The sequence below is a fragment of the Lemur catta genome, chromosome 13 (assembly GCF_020740605.2).
Source record: "Lemur catta isolate mLemCat1 chromosome 13, mLemCat1.pri, whole genome shotgun sequence".
Classification (NCBI taxonomy): domain Eukaryota; kingdom Metazoa; phylum Chordata; class Mammalia; order Primates; family Lemuridae; genus Lemur; species Lemur catta.
Genome location: NC_059140.1, coordinates 22,511,068 through 22,533,645, shown reverse-complemented (window position 1 = coordinate 22,533,645; position 22,578 = coordinate 22,511,068). Strand labels below are relative to the sequence as shown.

At 39.3% G+C, this 22,578-nt stretch overlaps 1 protein-coding gene across 1 annotated transcript in view; it reads left to right on the top strand.

The window, feature by feature from the left end:
• Positions 1–425: 425 nt before the first annotated feature.
• The window catches only part of TM9SF2 (transmembrane 9 superfamily member 2), a 57,465-nt gene continuing 35,312 nt past the window's right edge, over positions 426–22,578 (top strand). Inside the window, exons 1-3 of the mRNA XM_045567221.1 lie at positions 426–828; positions 16,421–16,488; positions 18,184–18,277. Coding sequence (XP_045423177.1) covers positions 658–828; positions 16,421–16,488; positions 18,184–18,277 — 333 coding nt within the window. The 5' untranslated portion in view covers positions 426–657. The remainder of the gene's footprint in view (positions 829–16,420; positions 16,489–18,183; positions 18,278–22,578) is intronic.

The following is a 22,578-nucleotide window of genomic DNA, read 5'->3' as shown; positions in this document are numbered from 1 at the left end:
GCTTGGAAACTGTCCGTGCATATGCCTTGGAAGAGCTATTTGAGAATTTATGGCTAGTTCCTCCCCACTTTTTTTCCTTATCCTGCTCCCAGCTAGGCGTCTCCCGAACTTTTCCTCCCGTCAACAGCTCCGCCTCCAACAAGCAAGTGCTTTCTGGGGCACTTAGCTCTGTAATAGGGGTTGGCGTGCGGCTGGCAGTGTGGCAGGGAAACCGTATGATGTTTATCATAAGTTAATAAGACACAGCAGCAAACCAGGAGCGCCTGGTAAGCGCAACGCTCCACGGCGCCCCAAGGGGCTCTGGATTGGAACTTGGAATCGGAACGTGAGCGCCGGACCAGCCCTCCCAGCAATCACCCCCGCCCGCGCGCCGAAAACCCGGAAAGTGGATTTCCCCGCGCTTCCTCCCGGAAACTCCTCGGGGCGCTTGCGGTCGCTCTCACTGAGCATGTGCAGACAGCGTTGCGCATGCTCCGTCGCGGTCGGGTTCGGTTTCTGTTGCGGGACTGGCGGTGTCTCCTAGCGTAACCGGAACTAGCCGTCGCGGGGCCGGCCTCCCTCGTCTCCGGCGGCCTTGTCGTCGTCTCCGAGCCTCCCCGTCCCGCCTTCCCTCTTCATCCCCTAGGCTCGGTAGCCCTTTCTCCTGAAACAGCCGTCATGAGCGCGAGGTTGCCGGCGTCGTCTCCGCTTAGGTGGCAGCGGCTGTTGCTGCTGTCGCTACTCCTGCTGGGGGCGGCCCCTGGCCCGCGCCGGGGCGGCGCTTTCTACCTGCCCGGCCTGGCGCCCGTCAACTTCTGCGACGATGAAAAAAAGAGCGACGAGTGCAAGGTGGGTGAGGCCTGGCGGGCCCCCTGGTGCACCATCTGAAGGGGGAGTCGCCGGGTCGCAGCGAGGGGAAGGGGGCGTAGCAGTAGGTGAGGTCGAGTTTCCCCACAAGCGCCTGGGGTTGGCTCGGCTCTGGGTTGTAGCCTGTGGAACGGCCCTTCCTGGGATAGATTCTGGAGAACTCAGCGGGCCACAGACTGGCCTCCCGTCTTGCGGGCCGAGTAGCACGAGCAGCTGTACTCAGTATTCCTGGAACAGGGATCATGTGTGGAGCGCCCTTGGAGTTGGTTGTATGCAGGTCCGGCAGCGTTCCACGAGTGAATTAATGTTCACTCTCAGCCCCGTATCACGCACGCCAAGGAAGTGGGCGACCAGGTCCCTGCTTGTGGGCAACTCCCAGCGTAGTTACAACTTACAGTAGCTTTGAACTATATTGCTTCCTGTTTTATTGCATTTTGCTGGAAGTGCAGGTTGATTATGAGCGCTTGTTCTTTCTAGGACTTTGATATCTAACTTCACGGTTAGTAATTGGTTCCTTATTTGTAGAATATAACACCCAGAGTCGCATAAACTACGATAATAAAGAGTTGCTGTAATGGTTGAGATGCTTAATTTATGACTTTGAAGTGTAAAAAACATTTTTTATATACTAAAAATATATAAGATCCCGCTATTTAGTTTCTCTAAGATTGTTTTAAACACGTAAAAGGGGCAAACGGTAGGAGAAAGTGGGCAGGTCTTGAAAACTTTGATCTTACATCATTCATACTCAAGGTGTTCAGTTTAACTGCTAGTAAGGCATAAGTGAAGTAACCCCGCTTAGTTAGGTTGTTCAGTGTAGAACTTTGCAATATTTATGCACGATTATTTTGTTAAGTTTACTTAAAACTTACCATTTGGGGGATGAGGATCTCTTTGAAACTGTTAGTAATTTTAACAATTCAAATAATTGTTCAACAAACTTTTACAATCTGTAGTTTTCCTTACTAAGATTTTTTTTTTAAAAGCTAGTGTTTATTACTACTAGCTTTACTGTAGCTGTGAATTTTGAGGTTATTTTAGGACATTAGAGAAGCTATTAAATTTTTCATAACATTTTGCAGTTTCTGTCTAGGTTTGTCAGTTGTCCTGAATGACATGTGGATGTATCTGTTCAAAAATTATATCTATGGTAAGGATCTTTAAGGTTTAATCAAGTCAACAGCACTTCAGTACTTAACTCTACTATTTTGCAGTGCAAGCAGCTTTCATTCCTTTTTGAAGGTTCTGAATGAAAGAATATAGTGCTTCCAAGGGAAAAGGAGACCTAGTCTTGCAAGTACACTGGTTTTCCAGTAAATATTTAAGTAACCAGCCTTTGAAACTTAATATTTGATCTTTAATTTAAACAGCAATTGTGTATTGTATTCCTAGTGCCTCTAAGATGATAAATATATTCTTTGTCTTCCATAAGGGACAAGCTTATGAATAGATTATCAAAATCTGATATATTATATAAAATGTTTGTCCAAAGTGCTCTAAAACACAAATGAGGAATATCTGTGAATTGGAGTCTTCAGGGAAAGCTACAGAGAGGAAGTGACATTTGATATGGACTTCAGAAAATGAATATGAGTGAAATTTCCAGGTGGTCTGCCAGTTAGATTTTTTTTCTCAACACATCCTTCAGGTAGCTATGTTTTAGTTATTTTCTAGTTAATCTTGGGGGGGCCCTTTTGGATTTTTAATTTTCATAGGTTTGGGGGTAAAACAGTCAAGGCAGATCATTTTTCTGATATGTTTGGATTTTCATCTTTGTTGCCAGCTACTCTCACATCTTGGTCAATGGAAACAACTCTTCGAAGAGCAGGAGCATGTACTTTCAGCATTTCTCATACAATTTGGCTAACTGGTGTAGAGAATTAGAATTAAACTCTAATATTCTCTTTGCTTTTCAAAGGAAATGCTGTAAATAACAGTAAACAATTTAAGTTTTTATTATTTAATCAGCATATTAGCAATAATTTATTCTCATCCATTCTGTATTTGTTAAGGAGGACAGTCTTATATACATTAGTCAGAAAAGTGGAAGAGATTTCTTTTAAAAATTAGAAATGAGAGTTGTAAAATGGAAATATTTCCAAAAGATCCTAGTAGGATAGTGAATCCAGAGTTGGATGGATTGGGCAGGTCATGGATAGTTTCCATCAGTTTTTCCATCTGTAAAATAGGCATAATCATTTTTGCTTTTATTATATATTTCCCTTGAAAGGTATTTTGCATTAGGGGAAAAGTATAATATTTATCATTATTGCGGTAGTGTAAAGATGAAACAGATATATCTTCAGCATAAGTATAATTTACATAGGATAGTCTTTTTTTTTTTTTTGAGTCAAAGTCTTGCTCTGTGGCCCCAGTTAGAGTGCCATGATATCAGCCTAGCTCACAGCAATCTCAAACTCCTGGGCTCCAGCGATCCTCCTGCCTCAGCCTCCTGAGTAGCTGGGACTACCAGCAAGTACCACCATGCCCGGCTAGTTTTTTCTATTTTTAGTAGAGATGGGGTCTCACTCTTGTTCAATCTGGTCTGGAACTCCTGACCTCAAGCGATCCTCTCACTTCAGCCTCCCAGAGTGCTAGGATTACAGGCGTGAGCCACCACGCCCAGCCTTTGGTAGTATAGTCTTTCCATGTAATATAAAGTTCACGTCCTTCATTTAGCTCAGTATGTATATTGAGAGAGAATCAGAAGACCCCTGACACTTTGGTCATTTCCTCCTTTATTTTTTTTTTTTTTTTTGAGGCAGAGTCACGTTCTGTCACCCTGGCTAGAGTGCCGTGGCGTCAGCCTAGCTCACAGCAACCTCAAACTCCTGGGCTCGAGCAGTCCTCCTGCCTCAGCCTCTCAAGTAGCTGGGACTACAGGCATTCGTCACCGTGCCCAGCTAATTTTTTCTATATATTTTTAGTTGTCCAGCTAATGCCTTTCTATTTTTTAGTAGAGATGGGGTCTCACTCTTGCTCAGGCTGGTTTCGAACTCCTGAGCTCAAACAATCCTCCTGCCTCAGCCTCCCAGAGTGCTAGGATTACAGGCGTGAGCCACCACGCCCGGCCCATTTTCTCCCTTTAAAAGTATTTTATGTTTAACTTACTGGTGGAGAAACACTTCAGTGAACAAAAAATTCTATTTGTATTGCTCTAACTTCTGATATATGATCTTAGCCTTCATAGATACTGTGACTGTGTTTCTGTGGCTTAATTTGTTTTTATTTTTTAATTTTTGGCTTACTGTCATTACATGTGCATACAACTGAATATCTACATAGTGTACATTCTTACTGCTTTTTATAGACTATATAGTATTTCATTCTGTTACTATGCTACCTATGGTTTGTGTAAACATTTCTTTCTTGTAGAGTATTTAGATTGGGCCCAATTTTTCTCTATTATGAGTAGCTTTTCTAGAATGTATTTCACAGGAATTTGCATATTCCCAAATACAAAATTACTAGGTCAAAGACAAGAAGCAGTTTTACAGTTCTATTTAATGTTGCCAGATTTCTTCCAAGAAAGAGGTTTGATTTACAGTTTCCTGAGTGAAACGATTCCTTGTGTCTCTACAATATTTTAATTATGATTTAATAGCTATGTGGTAGTATGTAAAACATTTTTTAATGCATTACTTTTCATTGCTTTAAAGGTTTCTGTGTCTTTTTATTTTGTATTTGGCTTGTTTTGTTAGGTTTTAAAACCATAGTAATAATAGATTGAGCTATGATATTTCTTTCCTGTAGAATCTGCTTTACTTTCTTAAAATCAAGGGATGTCTGCAATAGGTAGAATAAAGCCCTGCTTATAAGTGGATAGATCTTCCAGGGTAAAATGTGCAGTTTTAATTTAATTTGTCAAAATTTTGACTATTTCAGTTAGCTGCTACATGCTGTTTAGCTTTAGATCTGTGGTCCCCAGCCCCTGGGCCACAGACCGGTACCAATACGTGGCCTGGTAGGAACTGGGCCGCACAGAGCAGAAGGTGAATGAGTGAAGCTTCATCTGTATTTACAGCCACTCCCTATCACTCATATCACTGCATAAGCTCCGCCTCCTGTTAGATCAGCAGTGGCATTAGATTCTCATAGGAGTGTGAACTGTACTGTAAACTGCACACGTGATAGATCTAGATTGTGCACTCTTTATGAAAATGTAATCCCTGATGATCTGAGGTGGAGCTGAGGCAGTGATGCTAGCGCTGGGGAGCAGCTGCAAATACAGATTATCATTAGCAGAGAGGTTTGACTGCACCATAAATATAATGTGCTTGATTCATCCCGAAACCATCCCAGCCCAATATCTGTGGAAAAATTGTCTTCCATGAAACTGGTCCCTGGTGCCAAAAAGTTTAGGACTGCTGCTTTAGATCAAGTCGTAAGTGTGCTGAGTGGCATTTTGATGGCCAAGAGTTGAGAGTTAGTAAGCAGTTCACCTCTGCTGCTTTGAGCTTTCAAGAAATTATTGGACTGTCAACATGAATTCAGATCTAAGGACTAAAAGTAGTATTAATTCTCCAAAGCATCTGCCACTTTTTTGCCATTTGATGTATAGATCATGTTCTTAGATGAGCGATTAAGATTTTCTTTCCGGTGCTGTGTGGAAAAATGACCAGACCCCCTAGGGGTTTAAAAAAAGAATGTTTAAATGAATTAGTTTTAACAACTTTTTCAAAAAAGGGAAACTTAGAGTTATACTCTTAACTTTCCTTATTCAGTAGTTATTTTTAGAAGCTTTTTATAAATTGTGTTTGTTGTTTTGGGAGCAGTTGCCTGTAAATATGGAATGAGTCAGATTTAAGAAAATAACCCAGGCCAGGCATGGTGGCTCAGGCCTGTAATCCTAGCACTCTGGGAGGCCGAGGTGGGTGGATCATTTGAGCTCAGGAGTTCGAGACCAGCCTGAGCAAGAGCGAGACCCTGTCTTTACTAAAAAATAGAAAGAAATTAACTTGACAACTAAAATTATAGAAAAAATTAGCCGGTCTTGTTGGCACATGCCTGTAGTCCCAGCTACTCAGGAGGCTGAGGCAGTAGGATTACTTGAGCCCAGGAATTTGAGGTTGCTGTGAGCTAGGCTGACGCCACGGCACTCTAGCCGGGGCAACAGAGTGAGACTCTGTCTCAAAAAAAAAAAAAAAAAGAAAGAAAGAAAAAGAAAATAACCCATGTGTACTTGTTGGTATAAGTGATGACTGTTGATATTTAGTTTCACTTTTTCATAGTTTTCTTTGGAATAAGAGCATTCAGTCTTATTATAGCTTTTGGGAATTAGTGTGTGGGTGTTACTGATACTGTTTCAAATCTAAAATCTGGCATTGGAAACAGTCACTTTGACTATGATAAATGCACGTTCCAATAGTTGTTCTTTCTTCCTGTGAAAAAGTATGTGAAACTGAGAAAGTTTGTCTTTTGATTAAAATTATTTAAAACCAATGTTATTTCTCATTATGGTGGATCCGAGAGCTAGAATCAGGAAAGCAAGAAACGTCAGTATAAATAAAATAGTGTCCTGCCTTTGGCCCCTCACAAAAGGAAGCCCCTTCCAAAGGTGTAAACTGGAACATCTGAAACAAAATCACAGACATGCTCCACACTTCATATCCTCAGCACAGACACACAAGTGCTGCAGAGACTTAGAACCCAGTTCCCTAAACTTCTGCAGTTTTCTGTCACCATGGTCTCTCAAGTTTTGTAATTAACTATAGCTATTTTATATGTGCTAAACAAGATCATTCTATGTTGCCATTAGGATAAAGTATTTGGAGGAAATCTGTGATTTTTTTTCTCTTATTCTTACTTTTCAAACCTACTTCTTATCCTTCACTAATAGTAATGATAAAAACTACAATTTGTATGTTTTGTTTGTGTGCCAGATATATAGTACCTTAGCTAAACTTCTAAATAACCATGTGAATTTTAGATGGGGAAATGGAAGCTCAGTAAGATTTAGTAACTGTCTCAAGCAGACATAGCTAGTAAGTAGTGAAGCCAGGATGCAAACAAACCAGCTGTCTGATTCCAAAGCCTGGGCTACTCACATTTGGGTGCTGCTGTGTCTTCTACTCTGAGCACTCTTCCTCTACTTCTCTGCTTTCCCCCCGGGGAACTCTGACTGCATGTAACCCTGGACTTCCACAATTAATGCAGTGATCAACAAAAGATTCTGTATCTATGTAATTAATTTTTAAGTAGTTATGTTTTATGTGTATTCCTTTCTTGATATAGTCTAAAATTGAAATTTTATTTTTCAGGGCTGTGGGGATCTCCTGGTTACCTAGGAGATCAACTTCTGGGCATTGCCTGTCAGATAACTCAGAGGTCATGAACATCCCTTTGTGAGTCCCAGCGTTCCCTATTGGGACTTTTTACTGTGTCCAAGTTAAGATTTCCCTTCTTCAGAATTTTCCCGCTGTGGACTTCTCTAATATTAAGCAGTTGGAGCTTCCATGGCTTTCCTTTTTTATGGCTGTGCTTCTGTATCTCAGATGCTTTTGTTACTTGTCCTTTGCTTTGATCCTGCACAGTCACACGTCTTCATGGAGATTTCTTTCTCCCTTGAAAATCCAGTTGCAGGTATAGGGTGGGACAGATGTGACGGCAGCCAAATAAGGTGGAATAAAAGCAGAAACAAAGGAACTGGGAAACGGGAAAAAATGCAGTCCTGTGGCATGGCCTGTGTGTCTTAAAGCAGTGACATAGACTATAGTTGGGACCACAGCTGGGATCAGGCAAATTTGGATTAGAGATAAAATTATACATTTGGGAGAAGGATTTAGAAGGGAGACCATAAAACTTTAAATAAAACTATTTCCATTGATAACTTAAAAATCATGAGACCTATAAATTTGTAAAGGAAACTTTCTTATGAAGTGTTACAGCCTGCAAGGTGGCCATTCACTCTCACCTGCTAGGAAGCAGGAAGCACAGCCTCAGAGAAGGCCGGCAGCTGGCGCTTTGAGGCAGGGAGGGGTTAGACAGGAATTGAAGCTGAGCCAGTTTGGCTAAGTACACGTATTCAACAGGTTACAGGAGGAGCTGTGAATATTCCTGAACAGTTTGCTGTTAACATGCAGATTGAACAAACATGCATGTTACATGCATACCGTGTTCACCTTGGAGTGGAGACTTAACATTTAAATGTATTACAGTTAGGTTCCATACATCAAAAGGTAGAGCAGGGATCTGAAGGCACTCACGTGCTCAGCCTCTGTAAAGTGGCCAGAACCAGCACATGGTCGGTGGTCACCTTATTAGGAGAAAGTGATTGAAATCTGTCTTTTTGATTGAAGTCAATCAAAGCTGTATTTGTGGCTTGTGAAACAAGGAGTCAGTCAGTCAGCTTTTGGTGGTGAACTGCGATTCCTTTAATATTGTTTATCTCAAGGCCAGTGCTTGTTTGGCTGCTAGAGAAAAAGAAAATCCTGTGGCAGTTAGAACATAGTTTATTCTTTAATTGTAGGGGTACGTGACTTAACTCTTGCCTGGCATGGCCTTAGGTCCTGTTTATAATTCGGTATCTTACTGCCGTAAAGAGTCTATTCTGCCAGTCTTACGATCTCTATTTTAACACTAATGCTGGTCAGTTGTGTCTAGACCGCAAAAGGGTGGAGATATAATGAGGTGTGTCTGACCTCCCATCCCATCACAGCCAGAAACTTGGTTTTTAAGGTTTCTCTGGGGTCCCCTTGGGCAAGATGGGATCTATTCAGTCAGTTAAGGGACTTAGGATTTTATTTTTATTTTACACTATGAAAACTTTCTTAGTGTAAGATTTATAGTCAGTTTTACTTTGTTTAAGTGATTAGGATTCTGTAACTTCTTTAAAATGCTTAATGTTTTCAAAACTTTTCATGTTTGTACTAACCTAGGTAGGAACAGTTTGAAAGTAGGAATGTGAAGTAAGTGATCTTTAAGGCTCTTCTAGTCACATCAATGATAATTTAGAGTTGACTATCTCTATTTAAGACAAATTTCCAGAAGGAGAGGGGCTTGATTAACTTTTGGATGGAGAATAAAGCTGTTTAGAGTAGAAAATGACCTTAAATAAATCACATATTGCCCTCTTATAGCACATGCTATTTTACTTATAAGAAAACTAAATCCCATAGAGATTCAGTTGCTACTCCAAGAAGAAAACTAAGTCCCACAGAGATTCAGTTGCTACTCCAAGAACGTACAAATAGTTCTGTCACTTTTTTCTTCTACATTCTTGAATCTCTCCATCTCGATTATAATTTTTTTTTTTTTTTTTTTTTTAAACAGAGTCTCAGGCCGGGCGCGGTGGCTCACGCCTGTAATCCTAGCACTCTGGGAGGCCAAGGCGGGTGGATCGCTCGAGGTCAGGAGTTCGAGACCAGCCTGAGCAAGAGTGAGACCCTGTCTTTACTAAAAATAGAAAGAAATTATCTGGCCAACTAAAAATATATATACAAAAAATTAGCCGGGCATGGTGGCACATGCCTGTAGTCCCAGCTACTCAGGAGGCTGAGGCAGAAGGATTGCTTAAGCCCAGGAGGTTTGCGGTTGCTGTGAGCTAGGCTGATGCCACGGCACTCACTCTAGCCTGGGCAACAAAGCGAGACTCTGTCTCATAAAAAAAAAAAAAAAAAACAGAGTCTCACTCTGTTACCCAGGCTAGAGTACAGTGGCGTGATCATAGCTCACTGCAGCCTTGAACTCCTAGGCTCAGACGATCCTCCTGCCTCAGCCTCCCGAGCAGCGGGGACTGCAGGCAAGCGCCACTGTGCCTGGCTGATTTTTCTATTTTTTTGTAGAGATGGAGTGTAACTCTTGCTCAGGCTGGTTTTGAACTCCCCAGCTCAAGCAGTCTTCCCACCTCAGCTTCCCAGGGTGCTAAGATTACAGGCGTGAGCCACCAACCTCGCTTGGCCTCGGTTATAATTCTTTGAAGGCTAAGTGTTTGTGAATTTGTGTTACTTTATCACCCACAATGTCTAGTATAGGACATTGTGGGTATTAAATATATGTGTTGGCTGAATGAATTTCTCATGGTCTTCAGGATTTGTTGTTGTGAATGTTCTTCAGGTTTCACATTTATTGCAAATTCTACTATTTTGCCCTGCTTAATAAACTGACTTCTGAGGTCATCATTCCTGCTTCTGAATATCTTTCCACCCTAAATTGTACTCTTTTATCTTTATTCCTTATTTTTGTCATTTGGATTCTGTTGTTTCACAGTATGACTTAGGTCTACATTCAACTTTAAAGACCTTTTTCCAACTTATGACAATTTTCAAAATCAAAAAAGTTGAAAGAATAGTGCAATGATTACCATTTACTCACCTAGACCCCCTGGAGTCAATAATTGTTTACATTTTCCCATATTTGTTGTATCTGTGTGTGTATTTATGTGTTTTAGGGATGGATGTCATGATGCCTGTGGCAAACTGTCACATGATTCAGCTTGAAGTCCTTTATTAAACTACATAAATTCTCCAGTAGTCTCATTTCCTTTCTTCTAGTTTTTAACACTTGTTCTACTGCCACATTGGGAGGATCTCAATCCTATAATACTTTTGAAATTTCCTTGTCTTGCTGCAAGGGTCAATATTTAGAGTTACTGCAAATGTAGCACATTTTACTGTAAATGGCTCTATTCCATCTTAAAGGTGTCTTTAATTTACGTTCATTAGTATTTTTAAGTGAGGCAATAATTCTTAAATTTTCAGATTCTCACAATTTAAAAAAGAAAGAGTGAATGAAAGTGCTATAAAAATAGCCACAATGAACTGAGTACTCAAGGTGTATTTGATTACTGCACTGAATAAGAGAAATAGGTCCATAATAGTGGTGGTATCTGTGATAGACTAACCTTCCTATGAAAGTGTCAGAAGAGACAAGAAGGAAAAAAGGTGGAAGAGGGAAAGCAGCAGAAATCAAAAGCTATGGTAGCAACAGTTGAGTTTACTCACTTTTTTTGTTTCTGCAATCCAGTTTTTTAACTTGTTTCCTTATCTTAAAGTGGAGTGAGTAATCCCTGACCCATAAGGCTCTTAGGAGAATTGTGCTTGGTAATTGCTGTGTTCCCCTTGCTTAGACTAGTAGCTGAGATGAGAATAATGGTGAAGCATAAACAGTGGCTCAGAAGGCTTACCATCTTAGTCACCTTTGAAAACATTGGTATCACGCATACTTGCACTACTTTGATGGGAGGGGAATGGAAGGGTCTCTCACAGAAGCCTTCAAAGTTATCCTTATACTCATAAATCTTCATTCAGATTCAGGAACGTCCAGTTTCTTTAAGATGATAGATTATAACAACTATGCTTATTTATTCATTTAACTTGTAGTTATTGTGTGCCAGTTATGGACCAGCTTCTGAATGCAGTGTTTCCTATTTTATTATTAACTCATTCAGTCTTCACATTCAAAATTATTACTTGCCCAAGAGCACGTATTTATTGACAGTAGACCTAAGGTTTGAAATGAACCCAGCAGTCTGATGCTATCCTGTCTCCAAACTGAAGTCATGTTCCCTATTTATGTGCTGTGTGTTAAAATTAACTTTGTGTTTAGGTGAAAGATTTGTGAGCAGTATTGTATTTTTGGATTTTGCTATTTTGGAAAAATTTGTGGACAGCCCTTGATAATTGTAGACATCCTTATAAACTACAAAGCAAGGCTAAAACATATGCCTGCTAAGTGACATTGTTAACACCTTTATTATTAGGAGGAGAATTCAAAGTTGCTTGACTAGATCAGGAAAAGTTGATAGATAAGGTAAATTTAATGGGGATTTGATATTAGATGAAATGCCAAGTGTAAGATGGATAAAAACTAGTAAAGTACAAATAAGAAAATTGGGAAGGAAAGGGTGTGAAAACCCCCATTGGGCCATAGACTAAAATGGAATAAGTATGGTAAAAATTGGTTTAAATGACACTAGGTTATATAAACAGAAGATGAACATGGTTTCTGGAAGAGAAGTATTTCTGGCTTCTCGAGTTAGTCAAAGACTTACTGGAGCTTTAGAGGGAGCCAGTTAATTTGATTTCTAAGGTTTTGACAAGATTGTTTTTTAAAAAGGCTAAACTGGAATTTAAAGGAAGTGGTATGGGTCAGCTTAAGGCTGAGTGGGGTGAGGATAAAGCCATGGGGAGTGGTAACAGTGAAGACTTCAGGAATGGTGCTTGAAACTAATTTGGGTTTTAAATTTAGCAAAGAGTGTGCACACAAAATGTTTTAATTTGCCAGTAGTATCAATCTCTGTATGTAACACAATGTAAAACTAATGGGAATATATTTTTAGAAGCTCTCTTGCACATGGACAAGTTGAGAAAATATATTTGAGGAGAAGCAATTAATGTTGTATTTTTGAGATGATGAGCTCTAAGCTATCAGTTGTAGAACATAGGAAAGAGGTGAAGAGTGTCCTTGAAGAATTTATGCTTATGAATAGAAAGGCTGGTGAAAAGCAACAGTATAATTTTATCCTTACATGAAACTTAGATGTCTAAGCCTTGAATTCTGCCATCATTCTCAATGACATACCTTTTTTTAAGAAGGAAATGAGAATAGGGCAAGGCCCTGGGAAAAGCAGCTGGCATGATCCAGGAGATGGGCAATTCAAAAGATTAAGATTCACAGGAGGCCGGGCGCAGTGGCTCACGCCTGTAATCCTAGCCCCCTGGGAGGCCGAGGCGGGTGGATCGCTCGAGGTCAGGAGTTCGAGACCAGCCTGAGCAAGAGCGAGACCCCGTCTCTACTAAAAATAGAAAGAAATTATCTGGACAACTAAAAATATATATAGAAAAATTAGCCGGGCATGGTGGCGCATGCCTGTAGTCCCCGCTACTCGGGAGGCTGAGGCAGTAGGATCGCTTAAGCCCAGGAGTTTGAGGTTGCTGTGAGCTAGGCTGACACCACAGCACTCACTCTAGCCCGGGCAGCAAAGCGAGACTCTGTCTCAAAAAAAAAAAAAAAAGATTCACAGGAGATATGAGAGAGGGCAGAAAGTGAGAATAGGGTTTTCCCTTGATCTTCAAATTCAAGAGCCAAAAGATGGACCGTGAAACTTCAGGGAGGACATCATAAACTAAGCAAAAACTCTTGCCTCATCAATTGGATAGAAATGAAAGAAACTTCTACCTTAAATTTATATGCCTTTGAACAGTGTCTTAAAATTTTCACACAGCATCAGACTCTTGAACCTTGTTGGGCCCTCTGAGATTTGAATTTAAATAACTTTTAAAAATACCTGGAAAACAGTGCTCAAGAATGGACTGACTAGGAGTCCAGTGCAGCCCACTCACTGACTGTTTTTGTAGAGCCCTTAAGCTAAGAATTGTTTTTACACTGTTAAGTGGTTGGAGAAAAAAAATCAAGAATAATATTTAGTGATGAGTGAAAATTACATGAAAATAAAATTTCAGTGCCCATAAATAAAGTTTTATTGGAGTACAGCTACACTCATTCATTTATGTATTATCTGGGGCTGCTTTCACACTCAGGAGAAGAGACTGAATATCATCTTGCAAAGCCTAAAATATTTATTCTGGCCCTTCACAGAAAACGTTCACCAACCCCTGGGATAGACTAAAAAAATTAGACTTGCTTTTCCAGGAAAAGAAAAGATTGTAGCGACTAGAGTAAAAATGTTAGATATATGAAGGGATTTTATATATATAGGCATGTGGTGCATATTTAGATTAACAACAGAGTAGCGGTCCCGTAAGGTTATAACGGAGCTGAAAGAAAATTTATATCACCTAGTGACATCATAACATCATAGTGCAATTACCTTACTTTTTTATAAATGAGTGTAGCCTAAGTGTACAGTATTTATAAAGTCTATAGTGATATACAGTAATGTCCTAGGCCTTCACATTCACTTACCAGTCACTCACTGTGACCCACCCATAGCAACTTCCAGTCCTGCAAGCTACATTCATGCATGATAAGTGCTCTATGCAGGTATACCATTTTTTATCTTTCATACTGTATTGTTACTGTACCTTTTCAATGTTTAGATATGTTCAGATACATAATACTTACCACTGTGTTACAGTTCAGTCACATGCTGTACAGGTTTATAGCCCAGGAGCAATAGGCTATACCATATAGCCTAGATGTGTAGTAGTCTGTGCCGTGTAGGTTTGTGTAAATTCCCTCTATGATGTTCACTTTGTGGCAAACTCACCTAATGATGCATTTTTCAGAACATATCCTTATTATTGAAGCATGACTATAAATGGTGCTAAGCAGCTTGCTGTTTGTTCTGTTGCTGTTCTTTCTATTGCTGTGCTAATACAGAAGTCATTAACCTCCTGTGACTAAAGTTAATTAAAATGAAATAAAATTAAAAATTCAGTTCTTCAGCCACAGTAACCACATTCTAAAGTGCCCAGTAGCCATGTGTGGCTAGTGGCTACCATATTTGACAGTGTAGATAAAGAACATTTCCATCATTGCTTAAAGTTCTGTTGGACATTGCTGCATAATAGTAAACACTAACAGTACTTTGTGCCAGGCACTGCTCTTGAATCACCTTAAAAACCTCTTAAGGCAGATATTGTTATTAATCTGAGGCACAGGGAAGCGATAAAACTTGCCTGTGATCATACAGCTGGTAAATGTCAGAGTCAGGACTTAAGCCCAGGCAGCCTAGCTTCAGGGTCCTGGTTCTTAATCATTTTGTGCTGAACAAAGTTGAGAGTGAGGAATATGCTTAATTGTAGCCAGAGGGACTTAGCTTACGTGATGACAATGTGACTGTACAGATTTTGAAACTCAAAACTTAGTTATGTAGAATATAATTGTTACATTGCTTCCTAGAAAGAAATCTAGAGATGTGAACTGGATTTGCTTTTTAGGGGCCTTTCAGTCTTCATTAAGATATTTTAAGTAGATTGTTTGAATTCTGATGTATCTTCATAGCAATGTCGACCCCTTCTAATTAGTGAATTTTGGCAGAGTAAGCCATCAAGTGGGAATTATGCCTTCAAAACAGTTATATGTATTGGCACTAATTATTCAAGTATGTTGTAATGCTGCAGTGTCATGTCCCATTATCTTTTTAGCTAAAATGACGATTATAGCTTGACTATGTAGTCTTGACTATTTTATGCAAAGAGACACAGTTAAATTTTTTGTGTGTGTCAGAGGCAGGGTTACTGTCGAGTTAACATTTCACTTGAATAGCGGTTGCATATGATACTGTTTTCAGTACCATTGAATATCCTGTTCTGAATATTATTATTAAATTTATTTGGTTTCACTTGAACAAATACATAGTATTTCTTGTGTCAGATACTGTTTGAAGTACTTTATAAATAAATGTTAACTCATTTAATCTTCATATCCCCATGAGATAAATACTATTATCCCCATTTTGCAGATAAGGAAGCTGAAGCACCCATCAGGAAGGTGACACGTTAAATAATTTGACCAAAGTCACACAGTTAGTAAGTGATAGCACTGGGATTTCAACCCAGGCGATCTGGCCCCAGAGTCCATACTCTTGTCTGCTGTGTCGCACTGCTTTCCCAGTGGCAGTGTACTATGAGTTTGTTTTAGTTGTACACCAAACATCTCATCTTGTTTTGGGGGATGTTAGCAAGTGTAGAGGACCATTGACAGCACTAGTAAGTGGCATCAAAACAACAAGTGTGGCTATATGCCATTCCAGGAAGCCTCATGATTGAAGTCCAAAGGCAGCCGTAGGGGTCTGACTCTGTAAAAATACTTGTCCCAGGTAAATAGCTCTTAATGGTTTTTTGATTAGCACTAAAAGTACTTCAAGGCACAATTAACATGCTGACTGCTTCAGCTAGTGAATTCTCTCATGAATAACAGTGAGCTCATTTTGAGAGAGTGGGTAGGGGTCATGGGTCCTGTGGCACTTCAGCTACACCTGGGAGAAATTTTGGAAGCTTCAGTAGGAAGGTGTACCTTTAAATTAGCCTATATTTCCTAGCAAGTTGATACAGCTTTTCTCTCCCTTCCCCATTGTTGAACTTGATCTGGTCATTGTGAACTTCTTTACTGTTACTACCTTGTAATTCAGTATTCTCAAGTTGATCAAAGCAGCCCTCCAAAGTTAGTGTGGTCATTGTCTATCCTCTGTCTGCTTAAGAGTATACACATGCATGGAATTGTATTTCTAGTATAGTTGATCTGCAAATTTCTAACCAACGTAGCAGCATTTCTTGGTTGCCATGAGACTGTTTAAAAATTTTGTTTAAAAATAAAAATTATTTTTGTACTACAGAATGAAATAGTGAATTTGGAAACCAGATTTTTAAAATGACATCTATATTGATGTGATGAATGCTTTTAGTTAAAATATTTTAAGTCTTTAGAAAATTTAGGACTTAAAAGGCATTTTTAAAATATTGAAGACATTTCCAACTCTGAAAGTTATTTTGATGTATTTTAAATGCATATAAATCTCAGTGAATGGATTTATAAGAGAATTGTTAAAAATAGATTGGATATTATAAGATTTCACATTTCAAACATGTCAAATTCTTTTTCCATACTAAGCATGACTCAAGTCTTTGTGTCCAGTTGTTTATATTCTAATTCTGTGTTTCCTTATTTTCAGGCTGAAATAGAACTATTTGTGAACAGGCTTGACTCAGTGGAATCTGTTCTTCCTTATGAATATACAGCGTAAGTTTTTCGGCTTGGTTTTTAGATAAAATTTTATGTGACTCATAAGAATTTTGTGTATTTAGAATTTGTTTTCTCACATTTAGGACAAATTTATAGGCATTTAAAAAATGTATAGGGCCTGAAAACATTTTTTAAGGTGTACCCTTTACTTCCAAGACGTAGGGTTGAAATGTGATCTTCGTTTTATGTTGCTTTGTAATACAGCAGGAGCACCAACTGAAACAGCGGGTTTCCTTTTTTATCTAACTAGACAAAAAGCGATTTTATTTTCTTAAAATATTTTAATTATAAATAACCCCACACATTTTTAAACAAAATTTTGTGTCACATAATCAGTCTCCCAAAATCACTACTTTGATGTCTACTCCACATTTTTTCTCTGAATATTTCAATGTATATAATCACACTTACACATTTTTATTTTAAACAGAAGTAGGCTTATCCTATTGTATTTGATTTGTATCTTTTTTTTCTCACTGAATATATTGTGGGTATAGCTACCCAGTATTTTAAGTAGCTGTTTATTATTTCCATTGTAGTGATTGTAGAGATACCATGTAATGATTTGTTTCGCTGATTCCCTACTTACCAACATTTATTTCCAGTTTTTTTATTATGAAAAATGCTGCATGAATATCCTTTATTCATTTGTATACCATATAGAGTCTAAAATAGTTCCTAAATTTTAGTTGGCCTCTAATTCCTCTGCTACTTGAGAGTTTTGAAAGAAAATATGTATTTGCTGTGGAGAAAAGCATCCACAAAAAAGTAAGACTAAGAGCGAAGTAAAAAATTAATCATTGGATGGACCATATTTATATAACTCTTGGAGACTTAAAAACTTTTTCCAGTTTTTGTTTTGTTAAATAAACAAACATCTCTATTTAAATCTTCATGGATATTCTTAGGAAAACAGAGTGAATCTGTTATATCCAGTAGATGGAGAATGGTCATTTGGGACTTTGCAGCCCCAGTTTTTTAATCACCTGAGATTCATTCACCTTCCTTGGGAATCTCACTAATTTCTTGTCATTACTGTTCTGGTCTCAGGTACTCCCCATATCATTCTAGGATAAACACAGAACTGCTCTTTAATTTTCTGTGGCAAAGCTGAAATTATTTGAACAGAACTTTATTAAAGTTAGTAATACAAGAGAATTACCACACAGAGAATCTTGCAGATGACTGAATATGGCTTCTCCACATCTCTCTGTTCTCAGAGAGTCTATTCAGCCATGCTTCACATACTGGGTTATGCTGTCCAGTGTATTGAGATGAAGTGGAACCCCGACTACACTTAACATATAATCCTGAAATGTTATTTTTAATTAAAGATTTGGATTAGAAGGTTATAAAAAAAAGGTGATAAGTTATGCAAAATTAGCTTGAAGAATAAGGATGTAAATAATTTTATCATTGGAATGAACAAAAATAAAATATGTGTCAATATAAAAATTCTATAATTTACATTTAAATAAAAGTATTTAGAAAACAAACTATTCTAAGGCATAATTTTCAGGTGTCTTTTGTTTGGGGGGATGTGGTACCTAGGACTTGGAGTGTGAATGTATTTCTTATTCATCTACTAGAGCTGCTTGAATGAAGAGTACCTAATCTACTCTCAAGATTGGCTAGGCATTTGATATTTCATTGTTTCTTTTATGTTTGAAAACTTAAATACTTTTCCCCCAGATTTGATTTTTGCCAAGCGTCAGAAGGAAAACGCCCATCTGAAAATCTTGGTCAGGTATTATTCGGGGAAAGAATTGAACCTTCACCATATAAGGTTTGTATTTAGTGTTATATAAAAATTATTTAGTTACAGGTTTTGGTTGGTGGGGGTATTTTTTGGTTCTTTTTGTTTGTTTGAGAAAAGTTTGAGGTAGCTCAGCTTTCATAGCTAAGAATTCATTTCTCTTTTGCATCCAGAAATAATTTCTTGAAATCACAGTTTAAAAGGATCCTCTCCTTCTCATAATATGTCATTGATAAATCTGTCTTAATGAACATTCATACAACTAGTGTTATAAAATGATGAGGCTGTGACCTAAAGGGTGGTGCTCAGACCCTCTGCCCTACAGAAGGACCTGGAACCCAGCCTCCAGACATGGAAAGTCCCAGCAGTTCTGTGTCTCTTTCCCTCTCCTTTTGAGCGGTATCTATAGGCTTTCTCTGTTAGCAAATATAACGCTGGCTAGGCTCCCCCATTGGGTTTTTTGGAAGCTAACCTTTCTATTTTGATCATTGAAAGTATATTGGGAACATCTTTTTAGTAACCAGTTAAACCTAACTAAGCACAATATAAGGTATTCTTTTCAATATATGTACTTCATCGTCTTCCAAAATTATTTTAACTTTTAAGTCTATTATCTTTTCAGCCTATTATCCTTCCACATTGCACAGTCCCCTGTTTTATATCTGCTCTCCTCCTGTACAAAGATCAGTGGTCTTTCTCTTTTATGATAATGTGTCACCCTATAAAAAGTTAAATGTACAGAAGAATATAGAATGAAATCTCTCCTCTCAGTTCCACTTCAGTTTCTTGTTAATCTTCCCTGAAAATTTTCATATACTGATAAGCTTATATAAGTAAATTACATCTACTTATTGAAACAACATATTATTCTGCACTTTGCATTTTTCCTTTAGCTCTTTGTCATGGGCATTTGTCTTTATGAGAACTCTCATTCCAGTGGCTGTAACTTGACCCCAGGTTTTATTCCCCAGCCTGACAGCTGCCTTTCCTGGCTTCACATCCTTCTCTCTTGGCTGGACCCCATGTTTAGCCACCATCCCTACTTTATCACTAACCACCCGTACCTCCCTTGGCACCTTATTAAGGTGGAGCATCTGTCCAGCAAATCCCCAAGCCTAGGTTAGTCCCACCAGCCCTCTCACTCCCTCTAGCACATGGGCCTACACTGCAAAGCCCTGCCAGAAAAGACACATTGTACAAGCTTAACCCACTACAAGTTTATAGTTTTTAACCATAAATATATCTCTTCAAATATTCTACTCTGAAATTTTCTACCCTAAAAGTGCTAGTAATTTTAAGTTTTTCACAGACAATAGATTTGAAGGCCTAGTGGGGCGAAGTCATTGGGGAAGAAGGAACTCAAAGTGTATGGACTTGAGTAGCACTGAGCAGGGCAGGCGTGTCAGTTGTGGAACATCTCCATGTTTTGGTATTTTGGAAGATTACTTTGAAGTTATTGCTTTTTATAGCAATGAGTGATTCTCAGGCATATTTATTAAATTCTACAATCGGCTTAAATACTCCAGTGGTCTCTCAGCCCCATCTTTCTATTTACGTATGCCTTGGCCTTGAGAAATGATGGGCAGGAAGAACATCAGTAACTCTGTCAGTGAACTTGGACAGCAGAAATCCCTAGCAGTAAAGAGGGAAAGCCAGCAAAATACTCAAACCCACAGAGAGGTGTTATCCTTTTACAGCAGACTTTAAAAGCACATTACTTCCCTTAGTATGATACCATTCAGGTACATTCTATTTATGTATGAAGACAGTTCCTTGCTTATGCAGAGTTCTCTTCTTTTGGGTGTAGTACTTTTCAGATTTAATCCTTTGTCCTAAGAGTTGAGGTAAAATAGAAGAACAGAAGGAATGGTTTAAAATGGAGAAACATGTACACCTAACACATCTTTCCCTGAGTCTCATAGAATTTTTTAGAATCAGGATTTGTGCTAAAACAAATTCTTTTTGCCCCACGCTTAAAGGGAGAGCAGGCACTTATTAAGGCCAAGGCATAGGTAAACAGAAATATGGGGCTGAGAGATCAGATTTTTTCCAAGCCAGCCATAAATGTATTGGCCAATATTTTTAATTTAACTGTTGATGCTTACATCCTTTATTTTCAAAGATTTTTATCTTGTTTTAGATGTGCAATAAAAACAGTGGTAACAACCAGCAACAAAATAAAACCCCAGACGTACTTTGCCATCTTTTATCTGTGACTTCTGTTTAGGTCAAGAAAACAATAGTGCAAGACATGTATTGAAGCTGGAGACACATTTTGTAGGATCACATAACCTCATCTCAGGTCTAACCACTCATATTCATTCATTCAGTTGGTTAACATGTTAGTTGAGTACCTTTCCTGTGCCAAGCATTATGGAGGAATACAGCAGTGAACCAGAAAAAAATCTCTGCTTTTGTGGATCTTCTATGCTGATAGGAAGAAGGAGACAAAATAACATATAGTGTGTTAAGTTGCTAATGAAAGAACTATTGAAAACAAATCTGGGGAGGTGGATGGGGAATTTGTAATTTTAAATAGGCTTACTGAGAAAGTGAATTTAAAATTTTAAACTTAAAAATTTCTCTGAGGATGTGATACTTGAGTAAAAGACCTGAAACAAGTAAAGCAGCGAGCCATGTGAATATCTGGGGAAGATGTTCTAGGTGAAGAGAGCAGCAAATGCCAAGGTCCCGAGGTGTGCAGTTCAAGCAGATGAGCAGGATAGAGAGAGAATGGTAGGAAATGAGGGCAAAGAAGTATGGGACCACATCCTAGAGTGACTCATAGGCCACTGTAAAAACTTTGGCCTTTACATCTGAGCAAGATGGTTAATGTTTTGGAGGGTTTTGAGTAGGCTTAGATTTTACCAGGATCATTGGCTGCCATACTGAGAATGGACCGTGGGAGTGCAAAGAGAGAAGCCAGGAGACCAGTTAGGCGCCTTTTTGTAGACATCAGATATGATCTGATGGTGGCTTAGACCATGGGGGTAGAGAGGAAGGGCTTGTGAAATTTTCAGGATCTCCAAATCTGGCTATATTTTAAAGGGTGGAGCCAAAACTATGCTGAGGAATGTGGTGTGGAGTGTGAAGTTTCTGTTTTCTTAGGTGGGAAAGTCTGTGGGAAGAGCAAGCTTGGGGGAATGGGGAAGAGTTGGTTTGGGGCACCGTAATTATGTGGTGTCTATTAGGCATCCAAGCAGAGATGTTGAGTAAACAGTTAAAATATATGTGGAGTCTGGAGGAGGGCTTCAGCCTAGAGATATGCAGTATATATTTGAGAACCATCAGTGTAGAGATGGTATTTAAAGCCATGGAATTGATGAGATCACCAAGGGAGGGGTATAGATAAGACAAGAATTCCAAGGTCTGAGGGGCACTCGGTGTTCTAGGTCAGGAGAATGAGGAGGATCTAGTAAAGGAGACAGAGAAGGAGCCAATAGTAAAAAAGAAAGATTACAAGAGAGTGTGGTTCCTGGAGCCAAGACAAGAAAGTGTTTCTGGAAGGAGGAACTGGCCACTCTGTCACTGATAGATCAGGTAAGGTGAGAACAGAGGATTGACGTTGAGTTAGCCTTCAATGGGGAGGTCATTGAGAAAGCAGCTGTGGGCCAGATGGCTCATGCCTATAATCCTAGCACTCTGGGAGGCTGAGGTGGGAGGTTCACTTGAGCTTAGGAGTTCGAGACCAGCCTGAGCAAGAGCAAGACCCCGTCTCTACTAAAAATAGAAAAAAAATTAGCCAGGTGTGGTGGTGCATACCTGCAGTCCCAGCTACTTGGGAGGCTAAGGCAGGAGGATCGCTTGAGTCCAGGAGTGTGAGATTGCTATGAGCTAGGCTTATACCATGGCATTCTAGCCCAGGTGACAGAGTGAGACTCTGTCTCAAAAATAAAATAAAATAAAAAAGAAAAGGCAGCTGTGGTAGAATAGCCAGGTGGAGAGTGAATGGAAAGACTAATTGCAGATGGACGTTATACAGCTCTCTCAAGGACTTAACAGCCACCACTGGGGACAACTGCAGAGAGGCAGCATCCCTCAGGGAGGGCCAGCTTTCCAGATTTCTGTTAGAACAGGTTTCGGAGAACATACCAAGAAGAGGTTGAAGATAGAGAGGGTGTTCTGCTGGTGACATGAGTTCCCAAGAGCATAGTGGAAGGTCTGAGAAGTTGGGGAGGGGCGTGTATCCATCTTGGGATTCGAATATGGGAAAGGGAGGATGACGTGGAAATCCTGGACTTCTGGTGGTGACTCACATTCAGAGGAGTAAGATGCAAATTGGGAATAGTCCTGATGGTGTCGAGGCAGCAAAGGCTGCATTGGTGAGAGGT